At 33.5% G+C, this 20728-nt stretch overlaps 1 protein-coding gene and 1 long non-coding RNA gene across 2 annotated transcripts in view; both read left to right on the top strand.

Moving 5' to 3' along the window:
• The window catches only part of LOC132126764 (uncharacterized), a 169477-nt gene that overhangs the window by 95758 nt on the left and 52991 nt on the right, over nt 1-20728 (top strand). The gene's annotated exons all lie outside the window — the stretch shown is intronic.
• Nucleotides 1020-15113, top strand: ushbp1 (Usher syndrome 1C binding protein 1). Its single transcript, XM_059537322.1, has 14 exons — nt 1020-1176; nt 3464-3585; nt 3684-3883; nt 4994-5160; nt 5245-5454; nt 6265-6485; nt 7627-7767; nt 7954-8021; nt 8121-8211; nt 10356-10584; nt 11711-11869; nt 12327-12424; nt 12502-12624; nt 13627-15113. Exons 1-14 carry the CDS (start codon nt 1168-1170, stop codon nt 13790-13792), a joined length of 2004 nt encoding a protein of 667 aa, XP_059393305.1. The 5' UTR covers nt 1020-1167; the 3' UTR covers nt 13793-15113.

Consider the following 20728-nt stretch of genomic DNA (forward strand, 5'->3'; position numbering starts at 1 on the left):
GATATTAAGTTACTACAAACAATAATATAATTACAAATACAAAATGTTGCAGAATAATGTAATATATACATGAATAATTGCCTAAAGAACCTTTGTGCCAAAAGGGTTCTTTCTTGTCATTATAGAACCTTTTTAGCATAAAAGGTTCTTTGGAGTTGAGTAAAGAACCCTATGGTTCTATATAGAACCCCAATGAACCCTTTTTCTAAGAGTGTGGATATGAAATTTGTCATTTGTCAACATAAAAAGTGAAAAATTATATCCCACAATTCTTGTGATGCATTTGCACATTTGATAGCATTTTGTTTAAATTATTATGTTAATAGCTGCTATATATATATATATATATATATATATATATATATATATATATATATATATATATATATATATATATATATATATATATATATATATATATATATATATATATATGTATACTGTATATATATAGCATAGTTGTTTCCACAATGTACCTTCTGCATATATGTATCTTTCTCTTTGTCAACAGTGCTATAAAGTTAGATATTATATATATATTAGATATGTCTAATAAATATATTTGTAAATTGAAGTTTTAATTAAAATTAACTGGGTGTTTTGTAAATATGCACATTTTTGCTGTAGTTATGGAATTATTCTGGCAAACACAGCTGCCACTTATTTTGTAAAAACAGTTTAATTTCACATTTAAATGAAAGTTTTTAATAAATAAACACAATTTAAAGAATAATCCCTCAACTGTGTGGGTTGTATCTAGAATAATGGTTTCATTTATATACTGTACACAGCTTCTCCAAAGCAGAGACCAAATCATTTTGCTACAGCATATTTTAGTCTTTATAAATAATATTTTCTAAAGCCACATCCCCAAAGTAGAAGCATTGCTGTAATGATAATTAAAATTAGAGGATTTATAAATGATTTATTTATTTATCAAACAATCTCTTACAAAGATAGAAAGTCTAAATAATCCGAACAGGAACAGATGTGAGAAGACAGTGGGTGGAGAGATGTTTCTCTGTTTAGCAGCGAGCAGGAGAAGAGCAGTGTTTGATCTTCACGTGTCCAGAATCCACACAAACTCTCTGACAGCACTCTGGATTACACTGGATCGCTCTTCGGTCATCTGCTGAGGAGGACAGAACCAGAACCGTAGTCAGGCCAATGATGGAGGTGAGTTTCTTGAACAGTGATGCAATTTATGCTCAATCTGAAGCAGAAAAATAGCATTACGCTTTGTTTTAAACACAGACTTTGTGCAAACCAGTTCAATGAATTGCTTTTTAAGTAAAAAACGTTCAGGGTATTTTCAGCAGAAATCATTGGGAGTTCTAGTCACTTGTTTGTCATTTGTGGTTCTTATAACAGTATAGTTAAATTACATCTGGTTGAATACTGAGAAGAACAGTACTGCGAGTTGCTTTTCTCACATGGAGCGACATCATGCAGCAACAGGAAGTGCAGTTACAGGATGTGCCTGTTTCCTCTCGTTCCTCCCCTCAGAACAAAAGGGTCAACTAGAAAACAATAACACCCATGGTGTTTTATATGGCATCTTCATGAGTTCATCTATAAGGAGAGAAAATTTGTTTTTTATACAACAATAGATGTTTTGTTCAAAATGGAGATAAAATACTATTTAGATTATTGTTTTGTTGTTATTGGAACATGCTCAATGCAAACTCCTCTTTGTTTCTAATAAAAATTACTGATTTGTCATTGCAGAAAGTGAATTGACGTAGGAGAAAGCACTAGTATTATACATGCCACTTGAACAGGTTATCTTTTTTCTAAACCCTAGGTATAAGTGTGTTTCACACTGATAATTTAGAAAGACCCCCTCATAATTATAACAGTGATTAAACACGTTTTACACTTAGATTCTATTGGAACTTCCATTGTATTTTTTCTGTATTTTGTTCAGTTGTTAAATTAAATAGTAATCAAAAAGCATGTCTAATAAATTGTAATTATGAAATTATTACTATTGCTATTATTATTACTTTGAATAGTACACTGTACTGTAAATATATATATATGCATATATAAATATTATTATTATTATTTTTATTTTCTCCAATTTCTTCAAGTTAAACCGGACTTTTATTTTGATGGGTTGTTGTGAAGACCACTGAGTTTCTGATGTATGATGGTAGTTGTCCTCAAACGAAGTAATGTGTCTCTCATGATTTATTTGTCCAAGATTTACCAAACTCTGTGACATTTCGCGTTATATAGTAAATTCCCCTTTTATGAGTGAGTTCCACAACTCCATCTGCATTTTGCCCATTTTGGAAATCCTGAAATTATTTAGTGGCCTCTCCAGCTATGGGTTGTGCATCTGGAGGAAAGTGCCAAAACAGTGACTGGGAAAAAACGTGAAATAAAGAAGAGTTTTATTCTCACCTTTTGAGGAAAAATCTTTATAATAGGAGGATACACAGTGCATGGAGTCATTAAGCTATATTGTAAACAGTTGGCATGCTGCATTCATCCAATAAGCATTGCCAACTAATTTTCAGGGAAAGTTTGGTAAAGCCAGGACAATTAGTTGCTAAAAGTTGCTAAATTTTGTTGTAATGATGTGATGACATCATTATGTACTCACAACCCAAAACTGCATTGAATCAGATCACTCAAATCTCAATGAATTTGAATTGAAATGTTAATTTAGATCTGTTAGTAAAACTTAAAAAAATGTATATAATAATTTTTAAGTAGAAATAATTGCATTTATAAACAACAATGGCATTTTGTGAATTTTCTTAGAAGTCTGTAAAATAGGGCAAAATGTATTGTGTTAATATGAAGGAAGTTTCAACATTGACTTTTCACAGTTTCTTTTTAAAAAAACCCTGAGTTTAAAATTACACATTGTATTTTGTGTTTTCAGGTTACAACTTATAATAGTACTGCCAGTACATTGTCTATTTTTCTTCAGATTTTGTTTAACTGATCAACAAGTGCAAGAACGTATTAATAACAATCATAAATTATCATAAATTAACTATTATTAGTGAACAATTGCAAATAGCAACTTAATTCACATGTTTACTGCTAGACACTTTTGATTTCCTCTTTTTGTGTAATTGAGAGGGAAAATGTGTGCCGCTTGATTATTTTGTAGTCACAGTTGCTAAAAGATGCCAAATAAATTCTAAAAGTCTGAAAAGTTACTAAATCTAGCAACAAAATTATTATGCAATCGGTGACACTGACATTTTAAATATGCAAATCTTTAAATAAATTATGTGCAGTGTAAAAAATGTACAAGAAAACCCAGGGTTCCCTATACCAGAGAGTTAACTTCTTTAAGCATGAAAAGCCCTTTGGATGGATATTTTGTATCCAATGGACATGTTTCAATACTTTTTTGGGGGGCCACTGTAGAGTTTTATCTAAAGTAAAGACTGGTTTTGCACATTTTCTTGTAATCTTTGACATAAGTGAAATGTTCCAGCAGAGATCGGACAGTCTGGTGTCGGCAGACTCTGAACTGGCGCAGTGTGAGATGGAGGTCAACACTTTACTGAAGAACATTTCTGACCTCAACAGGAAGATGGACTTCCTACAAATACCACGGTAATCCCGGCTTCAAACAATTGCAGACTATATATATATATATATATATATATATATATATTGCTCAACAGTAAGTTTAAAGGTCTGTGTTCTGACAGAGAAAGTCCGGTCGGGCTCAGTGGGTGCTCGATGGTGGACGCTGGCACAGCATCAGTGGAGTCCAAAACCAAGACTGTCTGCAGGGATTCAGAAGGCATGTTGTGTTTCTACAAAGCCTCATCATCAATCACAGTAAATGCTGTGTCAGAACGGACAGCCTGCTGTTTACTGCGCTACTGCGTTTCCAAATGCAAATTTACTTATTAAACTTTAAAAAAAAAATTTTTTTTTTGGGCACATTATAACGTTTCCTACACTTGCTAGTAATGTTTTTCTAATTTAAGACTCCTGAGAAATTTTATTATTTTTTTTAAGTTAGGAGGAAAAATTATACTTGGGTACTCCATGAGTTTTCATAATGGTGTTCATATCTGCTCATAAATGTGTGCAAACAACTAAAAAGTAATTTTTATGATGATGATGAAGATGATAAAATATTCAGTATCATTTTTTTTTTTTACATAATAATTAATATTCAACTTAATTAGGGGTGTTTTTACACGTCTTCTTTTGAAGTTTTTTTAAAATATGAATATGGATGAAGTAAAAAAAATCATACTAGCAAAAGAATAATACTAAAAAACAAAACCATATTGAGTAATTTATGAGTTGCTTTCATAATGGTACGGAGCCCCGCCGATAACTTGCAAGAAAAAATAAATAAATTACTATTGCGTTTTCTAATGAATTAGTAAATAGTGCGCACAATTTATAAATCGAGGGAATAGTAAACATGTGCACGTTTTAGTACATCGAGGGAACGAATTAGTAAATCGTGCACACGATTTAGCTCACTGTTTTTTCCTGCGTGGCATGTGCGGGGCTCCGTATAATGGAGTGCAAACATCTAAAAATAAAAAAATTAATATGGATGTCGATAGGAAAAATGTAATAAAACTAAAAAATATAAACATTGTTTTTCTTCATAATGGAGTGCATGCAAATATCTAAAAAGTTATTTAGGGAAAGCTTATTTATTATTATTAAGTAACTTTATTTTGTATTAAATGATAATATTCATCATTAAAAAAAAAAACATTCCACAGAATAAACTAAAGAATGATAATTATATTATTTTATTAATGAAATAATAATAAAAAATTAGGAATTTGGCTCATAAATAAAAAATAATTATAATTATTATGATAAAAATATTAATGTAATAAAATTTATAATTATAGTTACAAATAGTATGTTGTCATATTTCCTCTAACTACTTATGTATATAATTGTAATTGTATAGAATGGTATCTGAATATGAATATTCCAAAAAATAAAAATACAAAGAAAAGTCGCTGTTTTTGCACAGGGGGCAGCAGTGAGCAGTGGAACAAGCTGCAGAAGGTTCTCTCTGCTCTTGAGACGTCTAGTGGTCAGGGGAGGAAAATGCTCTTCAGGCTGCAAACTCAAAATGCTGAGACAATCCAGGCAAAGCATCTCTCTGCAGCCCGGGAGAGCTGGGTTCAGGCCACACAGGTGCTCATAGCTCCCTCTGTAGGGTACTGCTGGACCCAATCTGAACTTCCTCTGTGCAGCTCTGATCTGTGTGATCTGTCCCAGGTGCTGGAGGAGATGGAGAGGGAGTTGGGGATCTCGTACCCCTCTGCTCTGCCCCATGATGTGAGACGTCAGTATCAGCGGGATGTTCTCTCACTCTACAAACACAACCAAGACCTCAACAACTCACTGAAGAGCCGTCAGGAAGAGCTTATGGGTGCTGAAAGAACTCTGATGTATCTTGAGGATGAGAAAAAGTGGCTACAGGAAAAGGTTGATGGGGACATTCTTAATCAATCATTAATACAGAATATGTTCATGTTTTCCTTCATAAAACTCAATTACCACTGCAGATCTACTACTGGAATAGGCCATTAATTAATGGTGCTATGAATAGAAAAATAAATGGAAAATGCTATAACAAAATTATCTTAAAATGTGATTTTAAAATGTGATTATTAATTATAACAATAATACTTTTACTGTTTTAATAAAATAGCGATCATGATTTATAGTAATAATAGAAATTATATTTATTATTATATATTAAAAAAGCTTCTTCTACAGAACAAACTAAATAATAATAATGATGATTTTATTATTTTAAGAATACCTATAGAATTGTCATCTGGTATATGACATAAATTAATGGTGCAATAAACAAGGATATAGTCAATTATCATATTAAAATATGATTTTATATTTCACCATCCATATGCAACTGCAACATTAAATTATATTTAAATTGTATATCAATGGCACACCTCAAAGTAATAATATCGTTACTTATTAACATGAAATAATATTAAATTAATTAATATACAATTATATACTTCATATTAAATAGTTGCTTTAAATATTATATGGTGCATCTCAATCATGAATAATGCGTATTAATATTAATTATTTAACTGATAAGTAATTTTTTATCATTTAGGTTAAAAAAAATTTAAGCCAAAAAAGTCTTTAATATTTCTTTCGCAATAAATATATAAATAAATGAATAAATAATTATATATTTAGATATTAAATTCATTCATATTATCAGTCAATAATAGTGCTTCTGAACTCATCTTTTGGCAGGTGGTGGACCTGAAGAGGAAATGGCTGTATGGAGCAAGTCGTTCTCCTTCTGTCAGTCCTTCATTGTCCTCCAGTCGAACTTCAAGCCCTTGCTTTTCCTCTCCTCCATATCCTGGATCCCCGCTGCTGTCCCGCAAACTTCCCAGCTCCAGACCGGACTCCCCTTTGTCTCTCTGCACCGTTGATTCAGTGCTGCAGACTGAGATCGAAAAGCTGCAGAGGTGAGATATTATTCGATTTATTCCTCGGATTATGGTCTACATCCAAAGACAACAACACCAACCCCCCTACCCCACTCCCAAAAAATACTGAGCTTTGGTTCTCATGCAGCGGACACAGGTTTGAGTCTGTCAAGATAAGGTGTTCTCATTGACTATACATTTGTATGCAATTGCTTTGATTGAGTGAAATAAGCTTCATTTCTATTTCCAGTATTGTTAATTATTGAGATATTGTTCAAGTACAATAAGTATCAATTGTATGGGAAGTTATAATGGTTATGACCTTTAAAAATTGGTAAAATTAAAACATTTGGTCACGTTGGGATCCCTATATCTCTGGGGACTGATTAATATAGAGCCTTAAAATGAAAATTTCCATTAAAAAAAAATATATTATAAAGCACCAGTTTCTAAAAGCATATTAAGATGTCTTTAATACTGATACACAAACTTTGGAAAAGGAATATTTATAGCACTCAGACAGGTGTGTTCAATGCAGTTCTTTTGGTAAGATGCATTTCTAGTTTTACAAGACATTCCTCTGTAAAAGAACAAAGAAAGAAAATCAACTGTATGCAAAGTGACCCACATTTGGTTTTTGACCACTATAAATGTGTGCAATATAACAGCCACACTGAAATCTCCATATCTCTGAAAATGAACCATAAAGGGCTGTAAAATGAAGATATTAGAAGAAGAATGATTAAGAACTAAAATCTAAAAGGGCATTAAGATATCTTTATTACTTCTTGAGTTACATGCATGCAAACTTCATAAAATGATCAAAAGTGATTTTTCCCATTTGTGAATGGTCATTATTATCATATAATGCAACAAAGATTGCCAAAGTCAACATATATTACTATTAGACCTACCACTGTATAATATAATGGTGTTGCCATCTTTCTAAAGTCTTTTTTACCTCCATTGTTTGGCTTCAAAATATCAAATTAAAGTCATTTTGACTCCCCTCTACAAAATAGTGGATTACTCAGAAAATATTTTGGCTTTCATCACTATTAATGTTCATTAAAAATGCCAGGGAAGTTTGTAAAATTTGGTTGTTGTTTCACCGAACCCTAATTATTGAATAAGGTTTGAATGCTGGATCTCTTCTGACAGGTGTGTTTTCTCTGAGCAGGTGTCTAGAGCGTCTGAAGGCTAGGAATGAGCGTCTAAATGGTGCACTGCTCAGAAGGAAAGGAGAATCGGAGCAGCTGAGCATGAGTCTTAGCCGACAGGAGGCAGACAGCTCGGCTCTACACATGGCTCTGGCGTACTGGTGTGTGCTGCTGTCTTTACCTCTGTTTCACAATGCATGAGCGCAAAATCAACGCTTAGCACTTGTATATATATCACAGTCGTTTCTAAAATTCTGATTCTTTTTGACATAGTAAACCTTGACCTTTGTGCCTTAAGGAGTGTGCATGTGTGAGTGGTATGCTGATAATGGCTCTTTGATTGACAGTGAGGAGTGTGAGGAGGCTTATGGTGATCTGCTGTCCCTGTCTGAAGCCAGAAAACAACAGAACGCAGGTGCTGCATGCTCTTTTGAGTTACAGCTCATGTGGCACATAAACACATTAAAGTACAACCATGCACATACAGTATGAATAAAGTGGTTTTATCTTACAGAAACAATTAGCACACCCCAGTCTGAGAACCTGGACAAGGGCGAGTCATCCTCCAGTCCACCAGAGGGCACTGCTGAGACCAATCCAAACAGGTTGTTGTTTTATGTGCAATCTCTTTAGGTGTGGCAACATTTACTGTTGCTCATTTTAATGGAATATTTCTGCGTTCTTTTTTAATACAGCTCTGGTGTTTCCGATAACATCGCTAAATGCACCTACAAACCAACAGTTACACAAGAGTTAGCCTACAAAAGATTACTTTGTTTTAGGGCTGTCAGTTGATTAAAACAATGAATCACATTCTCTGCATTGACATGAATCATTCTGAACCTGCTGTGAATTGTTCCTATAAATATATTAACTTTTTTCAATTGTGTATTCTGAATAATAATGAAATGAATTTCCTACTAACCTGCAGTTGTGCTCATCTTCTCATTAAGACTAATTTTTCATAAATTAATTTGACGGATAAGCAGGATTTGCTTAAGTGTGTTGCTCTTATTTCAGGCTTTTAAAATAGATTGAAATAATGAAGTACCTGCCTTAAAGAAATACAATGATGTTAAACATATTTAGTTGTAAACAGTAATGCATTAATGGAGTACTACTATGCATATTCATTGAGAATATTTGCATAATCATGTGAATAACATACAATGACATTATAATCAGTGAAAATTTGTTCTGATATTATTCATCAGAATATTTCATCTCCTGTCCCTGAAAATGTCCGGATGTTTAAGTCTTTTTGCACATATGCATTTTGACTGTTGTTTAATCAACTTGATGGCTACAGAACATTGTAAATATATGTAGCGAGCTATTAGTACTATCTGAAAAATGGAAGGGCGTCACAAAACTCCATTGGAATCAGTGCAGTGAAGGATTTTACCAGAAGGACTTGCAGTAGTGAACAAATTTTTCGACGTAAATTTTGCATCAGGTTAAAGTTTGGTGAACACTTAAATGCAGCTCTGACCAAGAGCAAGCCTACTGTTACACCAGTGACCCTGGCAAGACATTTGTAATGTAGCAACAAGCCAAAACACTGGTTTTGATCTGAGAATTTACCACGTTATGATGTTAATATTATAAAATGATATACAGGATAACCGCACACTCACTTCCAAACCGTTGGTCAATTAAATAAAATAGTTATTTGCAAGTGAGTGTGCGGTTGCATATCCTCTCTACACAGATTTCATATCTTCTGACCTGTACTTCGGACGGTTTGAGTGTGCTTGATTATTTTATTATGATCCATAAAAAGAAGGCAGTTTGAAAAAACAGTTATTTGGGCAGCAGTTATTTAGGCTTTGTTTGCTTGCTTGCTGGATGCTTATTTTGGCATCTTTATTCCGTATTTCATTGATCATGATTTTTCACATCCGTTCCTGCTTTCTTTCACCTGTGAAATTTTGTCAAGCGACAGTTAATGTGACGCAATTTTAGTCTCAGTTTCAAATAGCGCACTTGATGTATATTTAAGATAACTTGTTTGTCGTGTCTGTCTCATTTTACATTTTAGGTTTCAGAAAGTTGCTGTATTATGTCACCAAAGTACTCTGAGAATGATCTCATAAGCTTAGGTGACATTTGGGATAGGGCCTTAATCAGACAGAGATAGTGCAGATAGATCGGTTTGCTTGCTATCTGTCCCATATAGCATGCAATAGTGCATTAAAATTATTGGTTGTGTGCCAATTTCGTACTTCTGCTATGTACTTTGATATTTTGAAACACTAAGTACTTTGAGAGTGTATGAGTAAGTACATGCTTGTGAGTTGAAAGAGTACTATACATGTAATTATTGGGACACTAAGTTATCATAAAATGTTACTTTGATATGACAGTAGCCTTGGTTACATTACTGTTCGCATGAGTAAGTGTTACCATCTAGCTATATTTTTTTAAACATAAAATTCATAGGCTTTTTTATCCTTGACTTTAAACTTAATTTAAAAGTTTAAGCATTTTATAATCCATCTGTTTCTTTAGTGCATTACATGGATGAATGTCTCATCTGCTGCACACATACTAGTTTCAATGGAGTGCATTTATCTCAACAAAGCTTTACGGTCCTAGTTAGATTAATTACACTGGCTTAACATGCAATTACCTTCCCAATCCAATTCAATCAATTCACTTATTTTGGTCTGGTAATGAAACAGACGTCATCTTAGATCTGAAAAGCCTCTCTCATTCTTTCTCTCTCCCTTTTTTCCGAAAACTGCAGCTTGTCGGAGAAGGAGTTTGAGGACAAGTCTGGTGTACTTCTGCAAAGGATCTCGAGGCTGAAGCAAGACAGGGCCGCTGTGTGTATCCCGCGGCGGGGCGAAGCAGAAGAGGGCAAGATCAGTCCTGATACTGGCACGCTTGCAGGGGTCAGAGGTCGCACCAGTTCACTTTCCAAAAACACCAAAGAAGAGAAAGCGGCTCTGCTGTATGAGCTTGTGACAGTCAGGGTGAGCCATAATGAAAAGTTTACCCCTATTTTATATATTTAGAACCAGGTTTAACCCTTGAATGCCAGAAAAAAGTTACACAGAGGTCCTAAAATCTCCATACTAAATAAATTGTCATAAAATATTGTAAATTAATAATTATTTCTGTTTTCAGTGACATCTCTTTATCAACATTAGTCCTGATCATTTAACTACCAAAAATGCATTCATTTTTAGGATTTTAACCCTTTAAATGTCAGTTTGTTTACATAATGTTTTTTATATCAATAAGTGACATATCAATAAATATGTTAATTGATTTAAAGTATACTAAAGTTCTTAGCACACTGAGTCCAAAATTCTCATCTGAAATCTTTGCACTTTAAAAAATAAATACGACCTAACGTTTTGTCAATCATGTTAACACACTGCCTCCAAAACTTTTGTCCGTAATAAAAAAATTCAGACCAGGTTCGATTTTCTGTTTTGTTTTTAGTTTTTTTTTGTAGCAAGCATTTTGATTCAGTGTGCAAGGACCTTTATTACGAAATAAATGTATTTTAAATATTTTATGGCATAGTTTTTTCCAGGATAGCAAAAACATTAATTATGATGCATTATTATGCTACTTTTTTATAGTGTCAGATTTAAGGAAAAACATCCACACACACACTTCTTACAAACATGCAAAACACACTCTGATATCAATACCAATAAACCCACACAATTATAATTACATAATTTCAATTCAGTTGCTTTTTTAGCAGAAGCAGTTAACAGCAAAAAATATGTTTTTACAACAGAATCAAAGCCTATTAACAAAGAATGCATGAATGTATGCTTAAATATTTAATATTACATTATTACTGGGTTTCAAAGGGGACATTTTGTCCTTTAGGTACAAAAAAAAATACACCCAGGATCATGTGTAAAAGAGATTAAAATTCCAATAAAAATACTTTTTTTACACAATATATGCTGTTTGCGTTAACACAGCCAAAATGAAAAACAAAAATGAAAAAATGTCCCTAAGGAGGCGCAAATGATGCACTCATATACGTTATGAATATAAAGCAATGGAGTTTTATCATGTTTACTTTACAGTTGAAGTGTACAGTTTCTCATAACATGATCGAATTTTGCGCAGGAGGAGATGTCAGAGATGCGTGGGAATCTGCGGCTCCTGGAGAAAGAGAGGCGATGTTTGGACCTGGCACTGATGGTCCAGAGTGCCCAGGATTCTGCTGGTGCTCTGATCCTCGACAGTCTTCAGGTTGAGATGGGGGACAGGAGAGCCACTCAACAGGTACCAGTTTCTGCTTTTAAGTGTTTCCTTGTGTGAAGCGCATCAATGGTTTCTATTTACAACAGGGTTGAGCACTGTAGCCAATCATAGACATGTTTGTGGAGCGCATGAACCCAATGACCAAACAGAGGTGTTTAAATCAGAACCCATTGAGTTTGTTCAACATGCGTGTTGTTTCACTGTAACCAACAAAGTATAAACACGATATAAGTAAGAGACATATTGTGCATTATAAACGAGAGTTTTCACTCAGTCAGTGAGCTCCTGCTGCGGCTTAACTGATTTTATTGTAATGGGAGCATTCTTGGCTCCCATTGGTTTGGAAATGTACTATTATGTTTGCATGATGGTCAACAGAAAGTTTTGAGTTAAAATGTGTCGAAATACCAGATGATTATTTTTTTATTTGTACATTTTCTGAAACACTGACAAGTGATGCACCTTGTCTCGGCTGTAGAGAATTGCTGAAAATTTGGCAAAACTAGAAAGTGGAGGGGGAATTCCTGGTCCTCGGAATCACTCTATCCTAAGAGAACTACAAGCAGCACTGCAAAGGTAGGAAAAGACACCAAAAGACATCAGACTCTCATTAAAAAAGACTCATTACTTGGATGTTCTACTTTTGGTTGTAGGGAACAGTCACTGAGAAAGAGAGTGGCAGCTTTACGTGAGTCGCTGGACTCTGCACTCACAGACAGCACTACTCAGAGAAGGATCAACAGAGAGGAGATTGATCATCTGTCCCGCTACTACATGTAATCCAAAATCACATCACAACACTATCATTAGAATAAAACGTAGAGTACATACGGTCACATGATTGTCATAGTAACAGCTTGTCTCATAATAAACAATTCTGACAAATATGTAAGACACTAGCTGGTAAGAGCTATCAAGTCACATTTATACAAAAGAAGATTGTGTCAATGAACCTTCACAGAGATAAATAGGAAATAGCAGAATCAATTATGGTAATAAAGGTATGAAGACAGTTCAGATTCTGCTGTATAGCAGCTCTAAAACATTTAGAAAAAAAATCAGCATATGCTAATAAGGTATGTTTTGAAGCATGGTTGCTGATTTGCGCTAGTATAAGCTGGTCCGTAGTTGGTCATAAACTGGTTTAAACTGGTCCTGTATTTTCAGTGTGATCATGACTTCTCATTCTCTCCATTAAGCATAATCGTTTTGTTGAATCTGGGATTTGCATTATCTTGAATTTTGAAACAAACATCTGTAAGCGTGTGTGGTTGCCAGATTTCAAGAGTTTAAATCCCCCAAACAGAGTTTTTTTTCATAAATCTTTAGTTGTATACCTAATCTTTTCAACCCGGCAACCACACACATGCACTCTCTCTGCATTATGGAAAAATCCATAAAGGGATATGTGCATATATGTACATACATGTACATATAATATAGGAAAACGGCCAATTTTATATATGTCACATATATTAAAAACCTATATTAAAACATATATGTTTATATAGGTTATTTCCATGTGGGTACCATGTCAGTCAAAGTTGATTTGAATCTTATCTGAAGCAGTGCAAAAACACCCATTTATATTGGTGCCGTGACCCGGATGGGAGGAAGGTCTTTAGCATCCTTGTTAGTGCGTCCAACTCCAGTTGACGCTGGTTTGTATCCTGCTCAGACTTGTATAAGACCAATGACAATAGGTACAAAAAGTTAGCTTTATTTGTGTGCTAGAATGTATGTATGCTAGAATAATCACAATATTTTTTTTTCAACAGTAAAATTTCAAGCACCTACAGAAGTTCTCGAAAGAAGCAGCAGGATCAGCTGTGGCAACTGGAGAAGCAAATCACAGTCATGAGTGAACGTCATGCTAAAGAAGAGGCCGAGCTAAGTAATACACTAGAAGCTATGGAGTGGAAGAGAGAGGAGACAATACTCTAGACAGTGCAGTCCTTCTTAGTATCATTTTATTGACAAACCTTTCTGAAGGCTAATGATGAACATTGATTTTGAGTGAGAGGCTGGGTTTAGAAACACTGAGCATATAGATAGTGACCTACAAAAATAAAATTGCAACTAAAATTGTAGCACCAGGATGCACCATTTGGTCATAAGGTAATTGGTTTGATGGCTATACTGACTCCTGTTGGTGTAGATGCAGCATCACACAACTAATTTTTTTAACCTACCTGATTGTACAGTAGGAATACTCTTCAGAGACATATTTTTAACTGAACATTTATTAGTCATTTTGACAGTTTCCCGCAGTGTACATCATGTAAGTTGACAAGTAGCCAAGTGCAAAGACTGCAAGTATAGCTATTGGGAAAGGTCAGCTATTCTAGGCCTTGATATTACTAATATATCTCTATATCATCATGGATGTAAATCATTTTACAAATATTTGCTTGTAAGTATTATTCCTTTCTATTTGTACAGATATATACTGTATATGCATGTGAAAAATTGCATGCAAATTTTGTTTATCATTTTAAACTTGTGTTTTTTTTTTTACAAAATGAATTGAACAGTTACAGTTTTGATGTAGTTTAAAACCTACTGTGACCTGGTAGCTTGCTGTTTGAAAACAGGCAACAACAACAACAACAACAACAGGTGCACGTGCATTAGAAAAACATCGTATCAGTTTTGTCCATCTAATACAATTCGCTATTGCATTGACAGATATCTCTATACAAATGCTGTAATGGTTATTAGTTAAAGTTCCCCAATTATGCCATTTTAAGGTGCCTAATATTGTTTGTGAGTCTCCTATAACAGGTTTACATGCATGCATGCAAGGTCAAAAACGCTTTCATTTTTTCAAAATATGTTTTAAAATGATCTGATTCTCCAATGATCCTCAAACAATTTGTTTGAAGCAATTCAAAGTTCTTTAAACCCTTCCTTTCTGTGAGCCTACTGTTCCCTGATTGTTCAAGGCCCATTCTATTGTGATTGGTCTACTGCATACAACATGTGTCAGAAATGATATGCCCATTGTTCCATATTTTGAATGATAGAAAATATAAAAATCTATTATTTTTCATATTTACAGGTTGTGATTCAGTGGAGTCAGCTGTTCTTTCAAGGGCAATTGTGTGAAATCTGCATTGAACTCCCCGAGATTAGAGAAACAGTTGCCAGTAAAATAAACGGAATGCAAAAAAAAAAAAAAAAAAAAAAAGATTGGGATTATACTGCTGCATTTTGTTTTAAAGATGTCATCTGTACACAAAACTTTTCACAAAAGCAAAGAAACTATTTTCACGTACAACATCATTGTTTACACATACCCTAAAACTGAAATAGAATTAGAAACTTTATTTAACTAAACACATAACAGAATTCTAAAACTTGAACTAAAATGAACACGAAATCAGAAAATATAAACATTTTATGTAATTGAAATATGAACAAACTATTATATTAGCTCAATGATACTAAAACAACACTGTCATAACTCTGACCTCCTTTTGTCCATTCCCTCTTCACAATCAAAGCAGCTGCATAATCATTTTCATTTAAAAGCATTTTTTCCTTGTGAGTCTCAGGAAAACAGAGATCACAGTAAATAGGTCAGTGTGTGCCAGCGCGGATCACTCTTCCTCACCGTCGCTCTCGCAGTGGAAACAGGGGGAAGGGAGGGACACACAATAGAAAGAGAGGTCAGACTCGCACGTTTGTCTTCTCTTTCACTGATCCACGTCTTTCAGTGCCACCCGGGTCAGCTGACTGCAGCTGTGGCTAAGGTTGAGTGTCACACCCCTCGGGGATAAAGGATTTGCTCTCTGTTGCAGGAACTGCTGAATAAATGGGGTCACGGGGTCACGATAAACACAGACTCTGTCCTGAACACGCCTGCTAGGGAAGATCCGAGTTTTAGTGATCGTTTGGATAAAGATAATGATTACATCTCCTCGACAAACTGCTGATGTGAAAAAATCATGCTGAATGATGAGATAATCTTTCTTGTTTAAGTATTAAAATAATTACCTTACGCCCCCATTCATTGGTAAAAAAAAAAGAAAAAAAGGTACAAAGGTTTACCTTTTTGTGAGAATGAATGAGGAAGATTAATTTTGAAAGTGTGATTTCTACAAATGTCATGTAAATAAATGACATATATATATATATATATATATATATATATATATATATATATTAGGGTTGTCACTTAAAACGTGTTAATTAATTAGTGATGAAAAATAATGTGATTAAAATATTTTAATGCAGTTAATGCACTGGCCCCGCCAGTTACAATTTGTAATGTCTACTTGATACTTTCTCATTTAACAAAAAAAATTGCTTCAAATAATTTTTTTGTGGCTAATTAATTTTGCGATTAATTAATTGACACATCATGTAATTAATTTAATTAAAAATGTAATTGACTGACAGACCTAGTATATATATATATACAAGTCTTCATGCAAGAAATATATTGATACATAATTTTTCCACTACTCGCTTAAGACATAACTGTTTGTAAATGCTCGCCAAGACAGGAATTGCACACTGTTTAGATGCAATGTTATTCATAACTAACTCACAGAATTAATCAACTAATTCCTTCATTCAAAAACAACAATCTGTGAAATGAAAAGTGAAGGCAAACGTCACAGAAGAGCCCAGCAGCATCTGTGCGGTGTAAAGTGTTTTAAGAGCTTTGGGATGCTACGATCCCTGGGAAAAAACTAACAAAACCAGGAGCTGTCAATCATAGCAGGAGGATGGGTTATTAGGCCCCGCCCCCTCCTTTAAAGCACACACGCACACACAGCAGGCTCTGACCCGCAGGGTTAAGGTCAGCTCATTTACCTCAAACATCATGTCACATTTAAATACGCTTCCCCCTGAACAGCATGAGTGGATTGTAGCTGGCTGATGCTCTTTTTCTCACAGACGTCAATGCTCTCTTTTTTCCTCTCAAATCGTACTCTGTTTCTGTTTTCCTCCCTTTCTTCACTCTTAACCTCTCACACTCACTTAGCAGTATAACATGCTGCTATTCAGATAAAACGTTTGACCCTGATTAAATGGCTGAACGTGGTTTTTCTGTTCTCTCTTTTATTGCTCTTGTCCAAAAGACTATTAAAGGTTGGAAAATCAACTGGAAACATGCACTCACACTCATGTCCTTCCAAACCCTGTATGACTTTCATTCTGTAATGGAGCTCAAATGGAGACATTTAGCAAAAAAAAGTCCAAACCGGTCATTTCAGTACACAAAAGTCTATTGGCTCATTCCATTTCATGTCCATCGTTGATGATCATATTGCTTACAACAATCTTCTTAAGAAATAGCATATTAAAAGAAAACAAAGACCTACACCCGTTTTTCCCCCAGTTTGCTTGATAATTGCTTTATGTGTGTTTAATTAGTTTTTGCAATGTCTTTTGAGTTCAAAATAATGAAAATTCAACATAAAAAAGTAATTAAATTATTTTGTACTGTTAAATGTATTCCTACAATCTAAATGTCTTAGAAAAATAGACTAATTTTAAATAAAATTTTCTTTCACAAGAAAACTGTTACTAATTAGACATTTCTAATAATAAAAAATTGGTTTAATTAAAAAACAAAATTAAGGTAACTGTCCTCTTAATTTTTTATATATTTGATCTCCAGTGACCCATTGTTAAGGTGTTTATTAATTGCTTGTTGGGTACATTGTAATTGGGTACGGTTTGCAATAATTTTAAGATTTTTATTTAAATGAATATTAAAATAAAAGAAGAATATAGCATTTATAGCATAAAACAAGCAACATATAACATTTATAACATCAAGAATATAACATTTGGTTGCCCAAAGAAGGCCTAACTTTGTAATTATGAGTCAATAATGGTGAATATCAAAATATAAAAATGCTGTGATTAAACTTGGCAACTAGCAATTATGTTACACTGAAACCAATAGCTCTTTTATTGAGAAAACATTTAGTTTTTACGATTAATCACGAATTAATCAACCCCCCCCCCCACAAAGTTTTTGTTTACATAATATATGTATATTTATATTTATTATATATATATATATATATATATATATAAATACACACACATGCATGTATATATTTCAGAAATAGGTTATGCTTATATATTAAATATATTTATTTATAATATAAATTATATGAATATAAATATAGACTTGTAAATACATGTAAATATATACTGAATGTGTGTGTGTGTGTATTTATATATACATAATAAATGTAACCAGAATATACACATATATTATGTAAACAAAAACTTTTATTTTGGATGCGATTAATCATGATTAATCATTAGAGTGCACTAGACTTTTTACACTTTTCTTCCTAATGTGAAATGTACCCTAAATTACACAATGACGCTCATATTGAGCTTGCTTTTTGGATCTTTACAGTGAATTAACCTTTCAAATACCATATTGCTAGACTGAAAACACACAGCCTCACTGCGACCCACACAAACACTGACCTCACATAAAAGCCTAACTCTCTTTTCCAGTTAGAGACGGATTAAGAGAGGAAGAATCTTAGAGGTGGAAGCATGCAGAAGGGTTTTCAGTGAAGGGAGCAGATTTGTAATCCCTTTAAGATGTCTTCATTAGGTGTATTAGAGCCCACACTATCGCCCCAGTTTGCCCCTTTTCTTTCCCTCTTTTGCTCTCCATCCTGTTTTCTCTTGTCCAGGTTGCAGAATGGTAATTTTGCACTTTTAGTTTGAGGTATTATTCACTTGTGTTAATCTGACAGCTGCATTTTCAATATCACAACAGAAATAAGGGAATCGGTTTCTAATTATATACATTGAGTCCATCCAAGTGACACATTTAACAAATAAAGTTTGTTCAAACAAAAGTGTTGCAGTAATGTTATGAAGCTTTACCGTAAAAAAGAAAAGCAATCTACTGCCAGTTTATCTGTTAATTTGACACATATTTCCATTTAAAAACAACATAATGAAGAGCGAAATTCAAAATACAGGTAAAACACCTGTAATAAATCAATAAAAAGGGTCAATTTTTAAATAGGTTTGATTTTATTTTAATAGTAAAATATATTTTTTTTAAATGTGGTTTTATTTTAAAATATTTATTGTATATGCTTTTATTAGCAAGTTATTGTCATATAAATTATTCCACTTTTGTTTAGAGGAGCCAGGGCTATTATAGTTAACTAAATCTGAAATTAAAATTAAAACCTTAAAAAAAATGTTGCTTGGAATAAAAATATATATTTTTAGGTGAAATAAAATATAAAAACCTTTTTATTTTAACTAGCTGCCAAGGCACAGTTTCTCATTTTTATTTAGTTTAATGTGGTAAACTAAAATTAAAAAACTGAAATGAAAAAAATATTTATGTAGCCATAAAAATGACAACAAAATGACTTTATAAACTTCTATTGGAAATATAAAAACTGTAATAAAATAACACCCAGAGGAACACATGACTAAATGTTTAGTTGGGTGCGAGACATCTTTAAAAACCTGGAAATCAATACTGAGGTCAGCTCATCTGAATAACAATTGCTCAAGTGTGACTTTCCCACCAAATGAAGGCCGTGCTGTGTTTCTCAGTGGCCCAGCAGATGTTCGCTGCGGTGTGCTGGTCAGTGTCTGACGCTCCGTCTCTCTGTTAAGGTCAAAGGTCCCACGACATCGAGAGACAGACATCTCGCACGGGTCAGAGAGCAAAAGAGGCTAGAGTGAGTTCAGTGCATGCTGCTCGGGCAAATGCTTTTGCACCTACGAAATGGTTAAAGTTTAAACCCACTTTCAACATTCTTCAACACCTGAACAAGAGCTCAGGCCGTCTGGGCTTCTAATATCTTAAGGCCACAGCGCTGGTGAAACTAAGCTTTTTCCTGAAAAATCAGATCAGAATAATACCTTTGTAATCTCATATACTATAATACGGATGATAGAAGCAAAAAATCGAGGGCAGAATAGAATTTAAAGATTTAATTTAAAATAAAAGGGATTGGAATTGCAACTGCATGGCCCAGTGTCTGTACTAGATAAATCGCCTATGATAATTTGAGATTGAATTTGATTTGTAGGAAACACTGTTAAGATACTAAGGGATCAGAATCCAGGAAGGGCTACATTCCGGATCAAAGAGCAACAGTTCAACCCCAGAAACCTGGAAGCACACACAGAGAGGGAAAACAAACAGAGAGCACAGGACAAACGGCTCCAAATCTCTGCCATCTGGATTTGGTATGGGATGCAAATCAGTAAAGCAGTGAGATATTTTTTATAAAACATATGGCTGAAAAGAATAACATGACTTAAAAAATACAAAAAAATCACTGTAAACCCTAATGCTCAAAAAACACAAAGGTTTGAGTATATATAGGGAAAACATCAATTAAACAATATATGGTTCATTGTAATAAAAAAGCATAAGTGTTGTAATACTTGTTATTAAGAGTAAATTAAAGTTACAGAAAGGGAAAAGAAAGGAATAGTATTTCTGAATGTATTTGTATTTTGATTTGTCCATATATATAACAAATCAGTAAAGCAGTGACTTTCCATGCTCAAAATAATTCATTGGTTTGAATCAGGCAAACTTGAATTAAAGAAATGATTTCAAATTAACTTTTAGAAGTATTTAGAACTTTCTTTTTCTTTTGAGTTCATGAAACTGACTTAAGCAAACTTCTTAAGTACTTTTAATTGTCAAAGGTTTTAAGTTTAATGAACTTTTTTTATTTATTTTTTTATTTAAACTTAATTTAACTTTTTATTTTTTAAGCTTGCTTTGCCATGGCACTCAAAATAATAATCTATTATATAATGTATATTGTAATGTACAAAATAAATAAAATCATACATTTTCTTATGTAAATGATAACATTTTTGAGTTTTGCCAACTTATTT

This window comes from Carassius carassius, chromosome 44 (genome assembly GCF_963082965.1).
Source record: "Carassius carassius chromosome 44, fCarCar2.1, whole genome shotgun sequence".
In the NCBI taxonomy this organism is placed as follows: domain Eukaryota; kingdom Metazoa; phylum Chordata; class Actinopteri; order Cypriniformes; family Cyprinidae; genus Carassius; species Carassius carassius.

Bases quoted from the DNA above. Each gene is read 5' to 3' on its own strand.
- ushbp1 (XM_059537322.1), top strand. The intron at 7,768-7,953 runs GTGTGTGCTGCT...TTTGATTGACAG, and splicing joins CACATGGCTCTGGCGTACTG to TGAGGAGTGTGAGGAGGCTT. The intron at 8,212-10,355 runs GTTGTTGTTTTA...CGAAAACTGCAG, and splicing joins GCTGAGACCAATCCAAACAG to CTTGTCGGAGAAGGAGTTTG.